At 36.1% G+C, this 18,988-nt stretch overlaps 1 protein-coding gene across 1 annotated transcript in view; it reads right to left on the bottom strand.

The window, feature by feature from the left end:
• Positions 1-595: 595 nt before the first annotated feature.
• TBCEL (tubulin folding cofactor E like) overlaps positions 596-18,988 on the bottom strand; it is an 85,414-nt gene continuing 67,021 nt past the window's right edge. Inside the window, 1 exon segment of the mRNA XM_079104104.1 lies at positions 596-1,310. Coding sequence (XP_078960230.1) covers positions 992-1,310 — 319 coding nt within the window. The 3' untranslated portion in view covers positions 596-991.

Genomic DNA, 18,988 nt, shown 5'->3' with positions numbered 1-18,988 from the left:
ACACACCAGGGGTAGTTATTAGCTGATTCTCCACGCTCCTGGCATGGATATCCAGCATTCCAGTGGATTCTTCATAAAATCAGGTCTCTGTTCCCAATAGCTTAAAGTAATGAAAAAGAATGATATGAGGAAATACATTCATAAGCAAAAATAAAAGAACTCTGGAATCTGACATATTTCGTGTTATGGAAGTAATGGCTGATATAATACATGAGGGACATGAAAAGTGATAGTATCATATAAAGAGATTAGACTGCTCTGCCCATGCTTCCAGAATAATAGCAAGTTTTCCTGATGTTCTAACTCTCCATTTGCTCTTCTTCAAGATCCTAATAGAGTTATAGGTTCTTACTGAATACCTGAGATAAGGATCAGGTTGAAAAATGTTTAAAATACTCAAAATTATTTTAAAAGGGAGAAATGAAGGAGGAAAAATCACTCAGGTTGAGAAATAAGAAGTCAATTTTGAATAGGATAAAACTATTAGGTAAACGTGTGCTGACACAAATCCAAGTGAATAAAACGAACCAATAAAAGGAGGGAGGGGAAGGAGAAAGGGAGAAGTGGGGGAGAGAAGTGCTGCCCTTCCTGTGAGGTGTCCTTGACTCCGATTTAAATACTGTCAGACCCTTCTAAGGGGCTATGCTGTTCGTGCTCTCTTCGTAAGGATACCAAACGCTAATGATGACCAAATGGCAGACAGACCCCAGTGAGCTACAGAAGTTGGTGATCCTGCTGTTGTCTTTCATGAGAGAGGGCTTATGGGCTGGACATGGATCATTTCTGCTGGCTGAGCCAAAGAAATCTGTGGTAGAAAACACCAAAAAATGGCCCCTTACCCATTCCAGGGGGCGAAAATATAGAAAACCCCTCCCAGTGCTAAACAAAACTAACGAAACAAACAAAAACCTTCTCCCTCCTAAAGAAAACCACATTGGAACCAAATGCCCTGCAAGAAGTCCTCGTGTGTGTTTTACAAGGCTGGTAGAGGTTATTTTGTTTTGGATTCCACATAAATTTTATCTCCATCCCTAATGCCAAAGGAATGCAATGCCCGAGAGCTATACTTCATTTCTTCTGGGCCAAAGGGTGCTTCATGGTCAAAATAGTAGAGAAGCATGTTGCTTGTGGGTAATTGCACTAGAGTTTTCAACTGTTTCTTTAGCTCTGCAACAGTTTGGTCCAACCGAATGTTCATTTCTTCCACTTGATCATTAAAGTGAACTTCTACTTTTGCACTGCTCTGGGGTCTTAGGTCCACTTCTGCCAAAGGCTCCAACTTCCCATATTTTGTGATCAGTTCGTGATACCTACAAAGACAAAAACAACAGGGTCAGTTAAACTACTAGCTCATGAGCTATGGGCCTCTTCCGGACTATAGGTAAATTATACTACTATTCAACATCTTTCCAATATCTCATTTTAATATTACCCCCCTATTGTTTTATATAGGAATGTATGCATCTAGATTGATTGGATCACTCTTGTGGATTTCCTGACCCTGTTGAAGCCACATAAAGATCACGTCCTTGTGGAGAGAGAAAGTGTTCTTCCTGAAGATGGTCACCAGGCTGGCATTAGATAAGGTTGGATTTAGAAAGGAAATAGAACCTAGAAAACAACTACTACAAAGATAACTGGGAAAGGCCCAATCTCTCCACATGACGTGCTTTCTTGGTTATCATCAGCAAGGGAAGATATCCAACTACACGTTTCTTGATAATAAATGGGATGATAGAAATAGGTCAGCAGTTTCTCAGGCCCTGGATAGCCAAAAACAGGTATGTTGGCTATGAACCCAGTTCATTTAAATGTTCCAGACTGGTCTCAGCTGCAATACAGGGAATTCATAGAAAAGTCAAGGACACATTCATGCAAGAAAAAAAGTGGGTATATAAACAATACAAGTTCTTTCAACAAGGCAGGAGTAAAAAGCAAAACACACCAAGAAGAAAGTAAATTATAGAGATGAGAACAGGGCCCACGGGGTCAAATTTCCCATGTGAAAAATCTTGTATCCACAGCCAGCCTTGGAGGATTTTATTGAGGAACTTGGGGTGGTGGTGGTAAAAATACTTAATATTAGTTTTATTATAACTAAGGCACACTGCGTTTAATTATGGATCAGATACCACAGTCATGTAAGATTGTTCTCTAACCTCTCCCACTCTACTTTTGGTTTTTACTCAGTAAAATCAGTGTCATAATAAGGTTTGTAGGTACATTAATGACATAGTAAGACATCTGTGCTTAGAGATGGAGGTAATGATTTCCTATAAGTGGAGTAACAAGGTACGGTAAAAATAGCACTAGCTGACTTTAGAGTCTTGACTCCATCTTGTAATTAGCTATGTGACTTGGCAACTCACTCAATCCTTTTGGATCTGTTTCCTCATTAGTAAAATTAGTTATTAAATCCTGCCTGTCTTTCCTTATAAAATAGTCATAAGAATTAAATAAAATAACAATGATTATTTAAATACTTTGTAAATTCTAAGTTCATATCTAAATAAAAATGTTAGCATTTTATCTTTGCTCTCCTAGAGCTTACATTAGCAAGCTTACATGCATCCCTTAAAAAATATAAAGTGAAATCTACTTAGGTGGAACTTCTTAGGTGGTGGTATGATGAAAGAGATCTAAGAATCCTCTCTAGGACTTAAAGAATCCTCTTTAGGACTTAAAACAAAAATAGCGTTTTTAAATTTTTTTTTTTTAAATCACCATTAGCAACAAAAGAAGAGAGCACATAACCTGATTGTCTAACCTTTTAAAAGAAACCAGAGGCTCTGTACCATGCAGTTCAGCTAAAATGGATCAGAACCAAACCCCCAGACACCATCATGGAGAATGAGAGTAGAGGTAAACTCTGAATGTCCTGATAACACTCCCTAATTTAAAGAAAAGTGCAACAAGAAGCTAAAGAGTCAGCCAGGCTCAGGAAAATCCAGGTTGAAGAAAAGCCTAAGTATATTCTCCCTGTCAGGATGTCAGGAAACAAATCAAAACAAAGCAAGACACATGCACAAAACAAACAAACAAACAAACAAAAAATAGATGAAGTTGTCCACAGTTCCAATCTAAAGAGGGGCCATGATTCACAGTCTAAAAGTATCTTTTCCTCACCCCATCTCTTAGCAAACGCCTTCAAAGAGGTAAAAGTAGATTATGTTACTTTAACACAACCTCACAAATGAGAGCATGTGGTCAAATATAAGTTGATCCCCAAATCTAGAGATGTTTTCTCTCAGACTACAGAAACTTAGACAGTAGAGAAACACCATAGCCTTCAAACTTTGCCAAGGAAATGGTAACTAAGCACAGGTCACAGCAAAAAGAATGATGGAGAGGAACACATAAATAAGTAAAAAGTAGAGGCAGAACTCAGTCAGAAAGAAAACACGCTGAAGAAGAACATGCACCCTAAATAGTCTAAGGACTAGAAGTAAGTGTGTGAATATAAAAACCCAAGAGCTCAAAGAAATATGATAAACTATAAAATGTACTGAAAAGGGACAGTACAGAGACTGAAACAAACTTGAAGAACAAGCAACACTACTACTGGTCAAACAAAAAATAATTAGAAAGGATGGCCCAAGAATATTATACCCAGCCCAGTTTTGTTCAGGAATAAATTTAACAAGCAGATATTGTGAAACAAGAAAGGACTTAGAGAGTACAGTATCCATAAGTCCTTCTGGGGAAAACAAAAACAAAATTATTCAACAATGAGAATTAGTGCTAAGCTGTGAGTTTATTTATTTATTTAAAAAAATTTCTTTGGTTGTAAATGGGCACAATACTTTTATTTATTTATTTTTATGTGGTTCTGGGAATCGAACCCAGTGCCTCACACATGCTAGGCAAGTGTTCTACCACTGAGCCACAACCCCAGCCCCTGTGAGTTTATTTAAACATAAAACTAAAACTTCTCATAATAAGTGCATACTCTTAGGCTCATTTATATTTAACACTATAGTTAATGGAAATAATATCAACCACAAACATATTTGTACACAAGATTATGACAAAATTATGCAGTTCTATAAGTGAGCGAGGCTACCTACAAATTAAGTGACCTACAAACTGGGACACTGTGAAGTCCTGGAGTTTTCTCAAAATCAACATGTCCAGAAATCATTGCCACTCCCCCCATTTTCTCTGTCGGTCTTTCATATGCCAGTAAACAGCACTATCTATTTACCCTAGCCAGAAACTAGGTGGTCATTTTGAACTCCTCTCTCTCTTATTTTTCTCATTCAATTACCCATCTTTCTAATTCTCCTTGTACAACCAGAAGAATGAGAAAATCTGCTCCATTTATGTATGTGTCAAAATACATTCTACTGTCAAGTATAACTAATTTGAACAAATAAAAAAATCTATATGCATCTCTCTTGCCTATTGCCTTGTAAATCCAAGGACCTGTTAGTAATCTGGATTGCTATCGATTTCTATGGATGCCTAAACTAGATGAGCTTCCTTTATATCTATTCCAACCTCCTCCTGGTAGGCCTTTCTATATTGTAAAGACCGTAAAACTGAATTTCCCACAATTCTCTGTGACTGAGATTTAGTTTCTATCAATCACAGTCAGTCCTGAATTTCAAAGGAAGTAGTGGATCTAGGAGACATGGGTATGGGAACAGTTTGGGAAAAGGCTTCCTAATTACCAGACTGAAATTCAAGTAGTGTATTCCTAGAGTCAAGAGCCCTGGCAGTTGTGAACTCCAGATCATGTCTAAGGTGAGGTGGTCAGCACCAAGGACAGCACTTACTTGTTCACTGTATGAAATCCTTGTCTATATTATTACCAAAGTGAACATTATAAAACACAAATTTAGTCACCTTATTCCTCTACTTAAAACACAGAACCCACCAGAATAAAGTCCCCACTCTAACATGATTGTGGTAGGTAGAATTTTGGTCTGCATATCTGGGTGGGCCTAATGTAAATGTAAGTCAGTAGCAAAAAAGAAAGCCAGAGAGATTCTCCAGTTAGTAGTATAATAAAAATGTGACACACCATAACTAGCCTGAAGATGGAGGGAGTCATGAGCAAAGTGTAATCCTGAATGAGCGTGCAAGGTGATTCTTCTCCAGACCCTCCAATAAGGAAAACAGTCCTGCTGACCTTGTATTCAGACTTGAGACCCTAAGCAGAGGACCAGGTGAGCCACACACTGTGCCCAGATTTCTGACCAATAAAAACTGTGACAAAACAAGTAGGTATTATTTTTAAGCCACTAAGTTTCTAGTGATTTGTTACACCACCAATGGAAAACTAATACACTGAGTTAAAAGACCGTTCGTGATCTGGCTCCTTCGTAATTTTCCAACCTTATTTTGTACCACTCCCATTATCATTTTCTGAACCACCCTTTCTATTGGCTTAAGCCTTAAAATCAATATTTATTTATTAATTTGCAGGTGGAGACATCAGACTTTAGTATATGGATTGGATTTTGAATGTGAGCTCATTATTACATAGAAACAAAGAAAGAATATTGAAGTTGTGATTCACTAGACACATTTGATATGTTCCCTAAAAAGTTACATTTAAGAAGTATGATTTCAAGATAGTGTTTTTTCCAAATTTTCTTATTTTCCAGTTTGTCTTTAGCAGCTTGTCTTATGTTTATATTAATAAATATAAGAAAAAGTACCTGCTAAATTTCAGAAAACAATTTCTTCTTAGTCTTCTAGCTTGGATATTTTATTCATTACTCCATCCAAACTGAACTATACCTGTATAATCCGCATTACCAGAGCTTTTCTTAGCAACAATTCAATGTCTTCCCAAAACTATAGTCTTAAGAGGTAAAATGGTTTCTGATGACTAAGTATTCTTCAAAACTAATTATCTCAATTTATATTCTACCAATGAGTATCTTCATCTGGTTATTAACAAGTATTTCATATGTCTAAGCCTTATTCTGAAGTGGCCAAAATGCTATAAACCTACTTCAGAAAATACTAGTGATAAGGATGAATTGTAATTATCAAATGCTGAAATGTAATACATAGTATATTTGTATTCAGAAGTTCTCTGGTCCATTCCACTATGGCCTTTTAACATAAAATGAACAATTACTGGCAAAACAAAATTTTCTACACACAGCATAAAGGCTAGCATGCCCACATGGGCAACTGAGAGTGATAAAAGGAAACCAAATGCTAGCTAAAACCATGTGGAGAATACCATCCACAGAAAAAATGGGGTTGTGCTTCCTTTTCTCTTCCTATTAAATAAAAATTTTCTTAAGGTCTTTAAATCATGAGCATTTAGAAATCAGGTTACCAGTAGAGCAGGGTTGAAGGTGGTACTAACAAATAGAGGAATGGAGAAGCCATTCTTTGTGGAGGTAGGTTAGCTCTATTACCAAGGTACACAAGCAAGACTTCACTCACAAGGGGATCCTGGTTCATGACATGCCTGCCAAATGTGACACTTATGGTCATGTTTGGGAGGGGCGTGCCTCTTTCACCTATTGCCTACCTTCACTTGTGATTTCTAAGACATGGAAGCATTTCTTCAACCACAATTCAGACATAGGTCTATGACACTAGAATAAATGAATATTTGGCATACTGTTTACAAAAGACTACCGGTTCCTGCCACAAGTCTTAATCTGAGGATAAGCTTATGATAAAACCTAAAATCCAAAATGGACAGAGACAGATTAACTCATTCTCAGCATTGAGTCACCTTACAAACTATCCTAACTGAATACCATACAGTTTACATAATTTTTAGGAAACTGGAAAACAGGCATGCCTAGAATCAGGGGATTTTTGGTGTCAGGAAGTTTCCAGGTGTGGATATTGTGCCTCCAAACCCTAAAAAGAAGCAGCTCACAATCTCAACGAGTACCCTAGGGAAAAATGAGATTTACATTTCCTGCAGGGGCATAAACCACATCTCAGAAGTGTTCTATTTATTCCCTTACAACTGCCCAGAAGTGCATTCACAGGTGGCATAAGTAGCAGTCATAAAATAACAATTCTGTTAACCTATCATTCCTCACATGCACATCCATACTGAATCAACTAGAGTCTTCACTCTTAATGAAATTAAACAAATCCCTAACACATGCATATCTCTCTTGAAGAAATGTAGCATATAAAACATGAAAAATCCCAGATGATTCACTTGGTCGAACAAAAATCTTTGGAGTGTAACTAAAAGAAAAATATTAAAAATTTATTCTGTTTTCTATGGCATTATGAGGAATTCAAAGCTATATTCCAAATATCTTCTGATTCTGTTATCTCATCTCTTTTGTAATAGTATGCTTTCTCTCACTTGTGGTATCATATCATGGTGCATCAAAGAAACCTCCGTAACATTCTATAACTGGATATTATATACACTGTCCTGCAACAGCTTTCTCAAGGTCACCAATATTCTACTTATTAAAACCCATAAACATCACATTTTAGAGGCAAAAAGGAGCCTTAGAGATCAACACAGACACAATAATTGAGACTTTGTTTGTTAACCCCAAGTCTCATAGCTAGTGAAAAGAAAGGTAGAAATTAGAATTCGAGTCTTGTTCTCAGGCTATCATTTTTCTCAGTTCTCATCATTTTAATGGTTTACTGAAATAATGAATACTGTTTTAGAAATTCTCTTCCCCTCCCTACATTTCAAATGTCCCTTTTCAATCTCTTTTCATGAGTTCTTTCTCTTTTTACCATCTACATGTGGCTAAAAATTCACTCCTGTATTTTCTTTTCTTTTCTCTTTATGATCTTCTATCTCAAAGTGCATTCTCTTACTTAGCTTAAGCCATAGATGTTTCCTGTTTGTCTTCTTTGAGAGCTGTATTTTGCCTACCTTCAGAATGATTTATTCTTACCTTTCACATGCAGCAAAGTGTTTTGAACCAAACTTAGTATTTTCCACATAGTTTTTCATCAAGATGAAGCTATGGAACAATGTTTCAACTTGCTTATTTCTTAAAATCATGTTTGATCAAAATTAGCTAGTGAGTAAATAGAATGTGACCTATTCAGATGATAGAATACCACAGCAGTTTAAAATGACTTCAATCTGCATTTTTCATTATTGTTAGGACTTCAGTCAAAATGGCTCTGTAAGTTCATATTTTAATGCACTTCTACTCCAAACTCAGAGTAACAATGGATGAAATATTAAAAGGTTCAAATCCAAGAAGATATAATGCAGGCTTAAAAATGATGAGCATCACCATGGGCCAGAAACTGAAGAGCAATACAGATCACAGACCTGAGACCATAAGGTCACTGAACTCTAAAATGGAGTACAGAGCAGTAGTCAGCAACTCAGATCCTATGAGGCAAAGGAGAGTAGAAGTGCTCCATGGGAAAAAGAAAACTTAAGCCAGGTTCACTGAGTTTGGGTAACGTGAGGATGAGCCTGGAATAATGATGAAAAAACAAAAAACAAAAAACAAAAACACCTGCAAAAGTTTTACTGTCTAAAGATACCTCTTTAGAGCAATGGGTCTAGATAAAAGAAATAAAAATGAGAGTTGGGCCACACCAGGAATGGCATAAAGTCAGTTGCTGTCTAGGTGACTAGATCTGCACTATTGCTATAATTCTTGCAGGACAGGCTTTCTAAAATCCATTATAAGAGCTTGTTCCGGACCAGGAATCTGGAAAGCTGGTTAGAGACAACCGCAAAACTATTAGACAGGGAGAGGTGAACTCAAGCAGAAAAGCATAACAATCCGAAATATGTATGTATCTAAAAACAGATATATTCACAGAAGATACATGAAGCAAAAACTGATGGAACAAAGGTAAAAACAGACAAATCCATAATCATAGTTGGAGACATCAACATTTCTCTCAGTAACTGATAAAACAAAAAAACTGTTAAATGACTTAAAAGCACTGAACAGCACTAACAACTTGACCTGACATGAAGCATACCACCCAATAACAAAAGAATGCAAAAACATCTCAAATGTCTAAAAGAATGAAAAAACAAAAGTTTAAAAGAATGAAAAAATACAACATATATTCTCTCGCTCTAGTAAAATTAAACTAGAAATCATCATCAAAAAGACAACTATAAAATCTCCATATATTGAGAAACAAACACACTTGTAAATAAACCAGGAGTCAAAGAGGAAATCAAAAAGGAAGTCACAGGAGAAATTTAATTTTTTTTTTTATTCAGATAGGTGTGGTGGTGTACACCTGTAATTGCAGAAATTCAGGAGGCTAAGGTAGGAGTATCACAAGTTCAAGGCCAGCCTCAGCAACTTAGCAAGACTGTCTCAAAATGACAAATAAGAAGGGTTGGGGTGTAGGGTGTAGCTCAGTGGTAAAGTGCCCCAGGTTCAATTCCCAGTGCTGAAAAAAAAATCAGTAATATATAGAATCAATACACAGAATATTATAGAATGTACCTAAAGCAATGTTTAGTAAGAAATTTATAGAATTGGATATTTATAATAAAAAAGAATTGCCTCAAGTCAATGACCTAGTACTAAGAAACTAGAAAAAGGTGAGCAAATTAAACCCAAAATAAGAACAAGGAAGGAGCTAATAAAGATATGAGTAGAAATCAATGAAACAGAATGCAGAAAAAATAAAGAAAACCATGAAATTTGAAGTTGGTCTTTGAAAAGGTTAGTAATTTGATAAACCTCTGATCAAGAAAAGGGTTAATAAGGGCCAATATTAGGACTAAAAGAAGGGACATCATTATAGATCCTACAGACATTAGAGCTAATCATAAGAGAATATTTTAAACAACTTCAATCTATAAATTCAATAATTAAGATGGAAAAGGGCAAAGTGCTTCAAAGACAAACTACTAACACTCACTCAAGAAGAAACAAATAACATGATTCATGCTATATCTATTACATAAACTTAATTCATAATTTAAACCAACAAAGAAAATATCAGGTTCAAACAACTTCCTTTCCTTCCTTTTAGAAGGAAATAATAGTAATCCTATATAAGCTCTTCTAGAAAAAAAGGAAAGAATGTTTATAAACATTCTATGAAACCAGCATTATCCTAATATTAAAACAAAACAAAGACATTACAAGACAGGAAAATTATAGACCAATATCCCTTATGATCAGACATAAAAATTCTTCACAAAATATTAGCAAATCAAATTCTCTCTCTCACACACATACATAAATAAAAGATACTATATAAGTAGGATTTATAATGTAAGTATAATACCAAATAGGATTTATCCTGGCAATTTAAGGCTGGTTAAACATTCAAAAATTTAGTCAATTCAATTTACTGAATTGATACACTATATAAGAAAAATGGTATGATATTTCTGAAGAAAATTTTTGAGTTACTCTATTTTTGACTAACACCCATTCATAATTTAAAAGAATGGGTGTTAACACACATTCATAATTTTTAAAAAGGCCATGAACAAAAGACTCTACATTTAACAACATATTTAGTGGTAAAAAGACTAAAATTTGTATGAAATCTCAATAAACCCCAAATAGCCAAAACAATTCTAAAAGAAGGAGAAAAAATCCCCTGAAGACTCATACTTCCTAATTTCAAAATGTATCACAAAGCCACAGTAATAAAAATAGTGTGGTACTAGCATATAGACAGACATACAGGTCAACGAACTAGAGTGCTCAGAAACAAGCTCTTATAGGTGATAAGGGTGCCAAGAACATTTAATGAGGTGTTGGGAAAACTGTATACCCATCTACCAATCCTGGTTATGATACTGTACTAATGGTGTACAAAAATTTTAATTGGGGAAAGGGTATATGGGATCTTACATTTTACGAATGCATATATATTTACAATTACATCAATAAAATCTCAACCAATAAAGGGCTATATATTATAAAGTTCCACTTACATGACTTTATTGAAAAGTCAGAACTATAGGTACAAAAACCAAATTAGTGGTTCCAGAGGGCTGGAGTCAGAGAGAAAGGTCAAGGAGTAGGAGATTGTTTTGGATGATGGACCTGTTTTATAATCTGGTTATTTGGGTGGTTACTTGACTGTACATCTGTCAAAATTCAGAAATAAAAACTAAAAAGTATACAATTCATCAATTACATCTCAATAAATCTGACTTTAAACAAAGAATATTACTAAAAGATAATCAGTAAGCAGGGCCAATCAAGATAAAAGGGAAAGGCAGAAATAAATATTATAAGAAATAAAAGAGGAGATGAATACTGATATAGCCTATCTTTCCCATTGGCAAGAATCTCTAAATAGAGAATGATGTTGAAGATGTATTGTTAAATAAACTAAAATAATTTAAACCTAGATGAAACAGTTGACTTAATAGGAAAATATGAAAAATAGCCAGACCTGGTGGAACAAACCTGTAATCCCATCAACTCAGGAGGTTGAGGCAGGAGGATCACAAGATTGAGACTGGCCTCAGCAACTTAGTGAGGCCCTAAGCAACTAATCGAGACAGTTTCAAAATTAAAAATAAAAAGGGCTGGGAATATGGCTCAGTGGTTAAGCAAGCCTGAGTTCAACCCCTAGTAGCAAAAGCAAAAAAAAAAAGGGAAAATATGAAACATAAAAAATAGGATATATGACAGACATGGCAGTATAGATTAGTGGTGAATACAAATCATTCATATGATGGAAAGGGGAAAACCTTCAGATTGCTATTTGAAACTACACAAAAAAAATAAATTCCATCTGGCTCAGTCATAAATGTGAAAACTTTCAAAAAAAAATGATTATTTTAAGTGATTTTTGGAAAGGAAAAGATTTCCTTTAAAAAGATGCATTAAGAATAAATTATAAAGGATTAATAGATTTGACATTAAAATTTGACACTATTTTCAATAAAATATGAAAAGACAAAATTGAAAACCTATAGACTGAAAGAGGAAATTACAATACATCTTGACAAAGAATTATAAAATCCTACTTTAAATTTTGTGGTATAGAGGTATAAGAATACATTAACTATATGAAGGTATACATTAAATAAATAGGTATAAATTAAATATATTAAATATATGGAGGTATAAAATTCATTAAATTCTTACTAGTGGTTATTTTTTGGAGTAAGGAAAAAGATGGTATAAGTCAAAAGATACTTTAATTTTATCATTATAATTTTTTTTTAACAAAATGAATTTGGAATGAATATAAAGGTCTTGTTTTATTATTCTCAGTATTTTTCAATTTTTTTTCTTTAATTCTAAAACGCAATTGGCTTTTTTTTTTTTTTAATTGGCTTTCTGCCATGGTCAAAACAAAAGTTCTGACAGCAAAGAAAATGTCCCCCAAGAGCATGATTTGGGAGGGCTGTTTCCCATTCTCTCTTTTCCTTTGCAGGTACATTCGAACGCTCATACATAACCCTAATCAAGATTGGGAAGGCAGCTATCTTCTGCTGGGCTGGGAAAGTGGCAAGAAGTCAAAATGAAGTCCAAGGTCATTGGAGTGACAAAAGCGGTAAGCAACAGGGAGAGCTAGCATTTCAGAGGCACTCCAGGGTGCATCAAGGAGAATGCCCCTTTTGTTCCTCATCAGACTGGCAGCTGAATGTGAGAGTGCTGTGTCAGGGCCCTTGTCAGAGGATGATGGAGCCTGGCAACATGGAGACCCCCAGGAGATTCATGTCCAGTGTAGGAATGTTCCTTCACAACAGCAGGTCCTCTGTCTGCAAGGAATATGCGGTAACGGACACAGCACACTAGGATTTCTCCAACATCCAAGACAAAACGAGCCTTATTGAGGTGGTGTCCAAATACAGGCTGCTGCCCTGCTCTCACAATAACACAGAGATACAATCAACTCTATTTAGAAAAGTCATTAGTCTTAAGCAGGAAAAAGCATACTCCATATTTCTAAAACCATACCACTGCTGACAACCAAATTCATATCTAAGGAATTCCTAACATAATCTTGGTATCATAAAGCAGGATTTCCACGGGACAAACAGAAAGCAAGGTGTCAAAAGAAAGTAAGGGCAAAGAAAAGCCTTTAAGAAACCTGTTTCTGGCTTTGCCACTGTCTGACAATAGGATTTTTCCTTCCGTTCAGTGTTTACTAGAGATGTGTCTCCTGAAACTCCTCTTTATGAAAAGTAAAAATTTTAAAGTCTGAAAAAAGAAACACCCCAAATCAATGTATTTACTTTGCCTTACTGTTCTCAAAAACAAAAAGAAATCATTGAGCCCTCAAAGATACATGATATGTTGATTTCTAAAAGAAAAGTTGTATCCTTTTTTTACTTTTGAAACTCTCTTGAAATTAAACACAGAAGGACTGTGTATTAGTGGAGTACTAAAGAAGCTATTTAAATTCCATCTCTTAGAAGAAATGGAGAGATAAAGCAAACACAAAATAAAGGAAAAACTGATAAATAAAGGCAATATGGACAGACATCTGATACAAGGCAAGGCAAAAATAATAAAACATGTACCAGGACTGTAAATGTGGAGGTTTCTTCCTCTCTAAATGATATTTATATACCCCTAGAGAAATTCAGGCTATAAATATCAGAAAATAAGTAGAAATGCAGGATGTGTTTTCTGAGGACTACTTCCAATTCAATGGTGAAATTCAGCCCTAATGTGTACCTCTCTAAAAAGACATGAGCCACCTCCAACACACACGTCCTCCTTTAAAGTCTTAGTTCTTGACTAGGACTGTGGTTCTCTCTCAGCCTCTCCTTCTACATACAAACCAAAATCCAAAAATCCACCCGTATACCTTCCCCACTTGAAACCTGCAACAAAAGACAAGAAAAAGCCTTCCTCTCCCCATATGGCATGCGAAAGTATTTAATAGCCTGCACTGGTGCTTACCTTCTCCCCAACATTATCTGCCATTACTTCCTACTTCAAATTGCTACAGATGACTACACATGAAGAGTTATTTCATTCTTCTGCATTTTTACCTCTTAAGTACTCACATCTGTCCAAAATATTCTCTCCTCGTCTTTACCAGATTAACTCAATCATTTTCTAGGAAAGTATCTTCTTCCAGCAGACCTAAATCCCCTCCTTCATGTTCCTGGAACATAATATTCAGTGTTCTTACTGAATGCTGCTATACGTCAGGCACTGCTCTAGGCCCTGGGTAGAGAGCAAGATATTGAACAGCAAAAACCCCCTACTTCTGCAGAAATACACCAGAAACTTGAGTTAAGCCTGACTTAAATGATAAGAAATGTAACCAGACTTCCTTAACATGACTACCAGAGTTTCTTAACTTGACTCCCAAAGCACAAGAAATAAAAGCAGGAATCAATAAATGGGACAGATTTAAACTAAAAAGCTTTTTCTCAGCAAAGGAAACAATCAACAATGTGAAGAGAGAGCCTACAAAGTGAGAGAAAATCTTTGCCACATGCACTTCAGATAGGGCACTAATCTCCAGAATTTATAAAGAACTCAAAAAACTTTACACCAGGAATACAAATAACCCAATCAATAAATGGGCTAAGGAAATGAGCAGACACTACACAGAAGAAGATCTACAGGCAATCAACATTATATATGAAAAAATGCTCAACATCTCTAGTAATAAGAGAAATTCAAATCAAAACTACCCTAAGATTTCATCTCACCCCAATTATCAAGAATTATCTATTATCAAGAATACAAGTGGGCTAGGAATATAGCTCAGTTAGTAGAGTGCTTGCCTCACAAGCACAAGGCACTGGGTTCAATCCCTAGCACCGCAAAAAAAAAAAAAAAAAAAAAAAAGAATACAAGCAACAAAAGGTGTTGGCGAGGATATGGGGAAAAAGAAAAAGGTACACTCATACATTGCTGGTGGGGTTGCAAATCGGTGCAGCCACTCTGGAAAGCAGTATGGAGATTCCTTAGAAAACTTGGAATGGAACCACCATTTGACTCAGCTATCCACTCCTTGGCCTATACCCAAAGGACTTAAAATCAGCATACTACAGTGACGCAGCCACATCAATGTTTATAGCGGCTCAATTTGCAATAGCTAGATTGTGGAACCAACCTAGATGCATTTCAATAGATGAATGGATAAAGAAACTGTGGTATATATTTACAACGTAATACTACTCAGTCATAAAGAAGAATAAAATTATGGTACTTGCTGGTAAATGGATGGAGTTGGAGAATACCATGCTAAGTGAAATAAGCCAATCACAAAAATCCAAAGGCCAAATGATTTCTCTAATAAGTGAATGATGATACATAATAGGGCAGGGGAAGAGGGTAAAGCATAATGGAGGAAAGATGAATTGTGCAGAGGAAAATGAGGGGTGGGGTTGGGGTCCGGGGAAGGAAACAATAAAATGAGAAACATCATTACCCTAAGTACATGTATGATTACACAAGTGGTGTGACTCTACTTCATGTACAACCAGAGAAATAAAAGTTGTACCCCATTTGTGTACAATGAATCATAAAATTTTAAAAATTTAAAAAAATAAAGAAATGTAAAAGTAGGTTAAGAAAATTATAGGAGACAGGGATGTGCTATGTTTAGGTAGGGTGGGCAGAGAAGTAGTCTCTAATAAGGTGTCTCTGAGGGAGAGAGACTTGGTACATTCTAAACAGGGGAAAAAAAATATAAAAGCCTGAGCGGGGCGTGTACTTGATGCCTTTGAGGAGCAGCAAGAAAGGGTTTGTTTGTTCAATATTATATAAATCTGAGCCAAGCATGATGGCACACACCTGTAATTCCAGTGGCTCAGGAGGTTGAAGCAGGAGAATCATGAGTTCAAACCCAGCTTCAGAAACTTAGCGAGGTCCTAAGCAACTCAGCGAGACTCTGTCTCTAAATAAAATGTAAAAAGGGCTGGGGATGTAGCTCAGTGGTTAAGTACTCCTTTTCAATCCCTGGTGCTAAAAATAAATATATATTTATATATATCCAAATTCTTATCGGGTGGCTGCTATGTAGAGAACAGGTTACAGGGGAGAAAGAGTGGATTCAGGGAGATGAGTCACTGGGCTACTATGACAATACAGCCAAAAGACAGTGATGACCAAAGTCAATGGTAAGAAGTAGTCAGGTATCATACATATATTTTTTTAAAGTATAACTTAGAGAAAACAACAATAACAACAACAACAATGGACTGTAAGTGACCAGAGAGAAAGAAATCAAGATGAGTTCAACATTTTTGCTTAGTGCAACTGTAAGAATAGGAAGATGAAGGAAAACTCACAGAGGAGCAGGCAGGGTGGTGAAGGATTGGGCACCAAAATTCAGTTTGGTTTTAGACACAATGGGTTTAAGCATTCATGTGGTGAGGCTGAGCATGTAGTTGTAGTAAGTATTAGTCTGGAAATACAGGTAGGTCAGGGCTGGTGGCATAAATTTGGTAATTATCAGAATACAAACGACATTTACAGCTCCAGGACTGGCTAAATGCATGTGGAGGATGAGTGCAGAAGAGAAGAGATCCAAAGACTAAGGCTGAGACAGCTCAACCTTTCGAGGCTGGAAGATGAAGAATATCCAGCAAAGGAAATACGCCGCTAGCTCAGCCCAGATGGCGGGTTTCTTGACGGCAGACACTGCTTTTTTGTCCTTTCATCTCCAGCATCTGGCTCAGTGCCTCATGGTTTAAAGTAGGTATTCAGTAAATAAATTAAACTGCCCTCTGAAACTCAGCTACAATCCAGAGTTACTTCCTAGAAGTTCTCCTGGTAAGGCATAAGGGTTTAATAATTGAAATATGAGCAGCTCCGCAAGGACATCTTTTTAACTACCTGCAGCACACACTGAACTTACCATGAAACAGCACACCACCACTACACGAGCCAGTAAGAGACAGCATGGTGAGGCTTTAAAAGCAAGAACCTATTAGCCGGACGAGGAAACACTATGATGTCCAAAGGCCAAGAATCAGAAAACAGATTTTTCATCTTTGATTATTTTACAAAATAAGCAAACATAAACTATATGGTTGACTGCTCAGTTTTTGGATTAGTCCCTATTACCAAAAGCAACTACAGTAGGGAGGCTAAAGAGCGACACCTATCAGAAGGCAATAACAGGTCACTGAGTACCTATAAGAAGCTCTAAAGCTGTTATAAGACACACCTAGAAATCATAGAAATATGCCTCCCTTCAGTCCACTAAACATTTTATTCTGAGATAGGAAAACAGAATATGTAAATCTTTGGATCATCCTTAAAAGACTTCTACTGCCAAAATGACTAACCACATAGAAACAGATGTGAATAATCTAACTGACTCACAGAATAATTCTTTTACCACAAAGGACAATTGGCTGAACATAATGACTCTTTTATTCATGCCCTCAAAGACATTTTGAGTAACTTTTCTTACTTACATCTAAGTAGAGTTATTTCATGTTTAACAGGCACAAGACAGGAAAACGAAAGAAAGAGGAAAAGCTCAGGAAACCAAACCAAGGGAAGGATGTTGCAGAATTTAGCACTTACAGGAAAATTGAGTCAAACACTGATTTAAAAAAGAAAATCCATGGTCAAGTGAAAAGAAATGCTTCCTCCAAAATAAACAGAAACCTCCATGCTTTCTAGAAACTAGAGCAGAACTGTGATTTTCTATGAGACAGTGAATTATTTAAAAAGAAACAAATTTTTACCTTTTACTAACTACGAACGTGCTATTCATTATTCATTAGTATTTTCTGGAGAGATTATGCATATAATTTGGAAGACAGATAATAAGCATAGTACTAACACTCTGTTTAGATATCACTATTCTTAATTCATAAGAAATATGTTTAATACAAATTCTCAAGTTCTTATTCATCACTTATTATTGCCATCAGCATGAGTGCTATTATAGCTCCTTTAAAGTGCCTTACGTGGTTCCTGGCGTATCACAAGGACTCAAAAAATATTTTATGGCTAAATGGATAATTCTACCAGGAGACTTATATGAAAAATCACTAGGGAATAGGTACAATAGTAGATAGAGGTCAACTTTGCCTGTCTGGCATCTGAATGCCCTTCTGATTGAAGAGGAAATCCAAGATACATGAGATGCAGGAAACTGAAAGAAGTTCAAAATCTGAAGAGTAGATATTTTCTTTCCTACTCCCTGAAAGCAAGAACATGGGAAAATGACAGAAACCTGCAGTTTTAAATCTTTCAGAGTAGCACAAAGGCACAAGGTCTAACCAAGATTATTAACAGAAAAAGAGGAATAGAGAATTCAAAGGCATGACTACAGATGTCTGATGGCAATGAAGTCCAGCAGGTTGCTGGTGACTGTCTAATATTCGGTGTCAGAAGCATATTGTTACAAAGCGAAATACAGAAATCTTGGCTGTGCCTTGCTTCCCATTAATACTGACCAAGCCTAATTCTCTAATCTTGTCAATTCTGTGGGCTACACAGTATTTATTACTCTTTTACTAAATTCCTACCCTACTTAAGTTGGTCAAAGTTGATTTCTGCTGTTTGTACTAAGAAACTGATACCAGGGAGTGGATTACAGGCAACAGACCCTCAAGTAAATAAGGGCAATTTGGGATTGGTTTTTGGACTAAAGGGGCTACCAGCATTCATGGAAGACCTTCTGTAAGTCTTTGACATGGAGTAGTAAAATAATTAATTATCAACTCTAATCATGTGATTGATAGAGTGCTGCCAAGAATGAAGGGCATAAAGAATTCAAGACTATGCCATTCTATGGGTACATGATAGTTTAAATAAAAGAAATTAAGGTCAAATCCCTATAAATTAGGCCCAAGGCATAGACTGAAACCCAGGTGCTATTAAGAAAAGGATCCTTTTTCTCTTATAACAACAGAGTTGAGGCAGTCATAAAAAAATGCACAAGGTCTGATGCTCCAAGTTGCTGATTCAAGTCAGTTAAATCTGCGTTGAGACTGTTATATGAAAGTTGGAGCATTGAGCATTAATTAAAAAAGAGAGAGAACTGAAAAGGAGGAAATGGGAAGATTATTAGTTGGGCATACCCTGAATCCTCATTTAGGTCCTCTTGCTAGCAGGGTAGCAACAGTCTGATGAGACTGTATCTCTCTTGCTTGAAAAGGCAGTAAAAT

Source organism: Sciurus vulgaris (genome assembly GCF_902686455.1).
Source record: "Sciurus vulgaris genome assembly, chromosome: 11".
NCBI classification, from domain to species: domain Eukaryota; kingdom Metazoa; phylum Chordata; class Mammalia; order Rodentia; family Sciuridae; genus Sciurus; species Sciurus vulgaris.
Note: the sequence above shows the minus strand (reverse complement) of the source record. Positions and strands in the feature narration are given on the sequence as shown.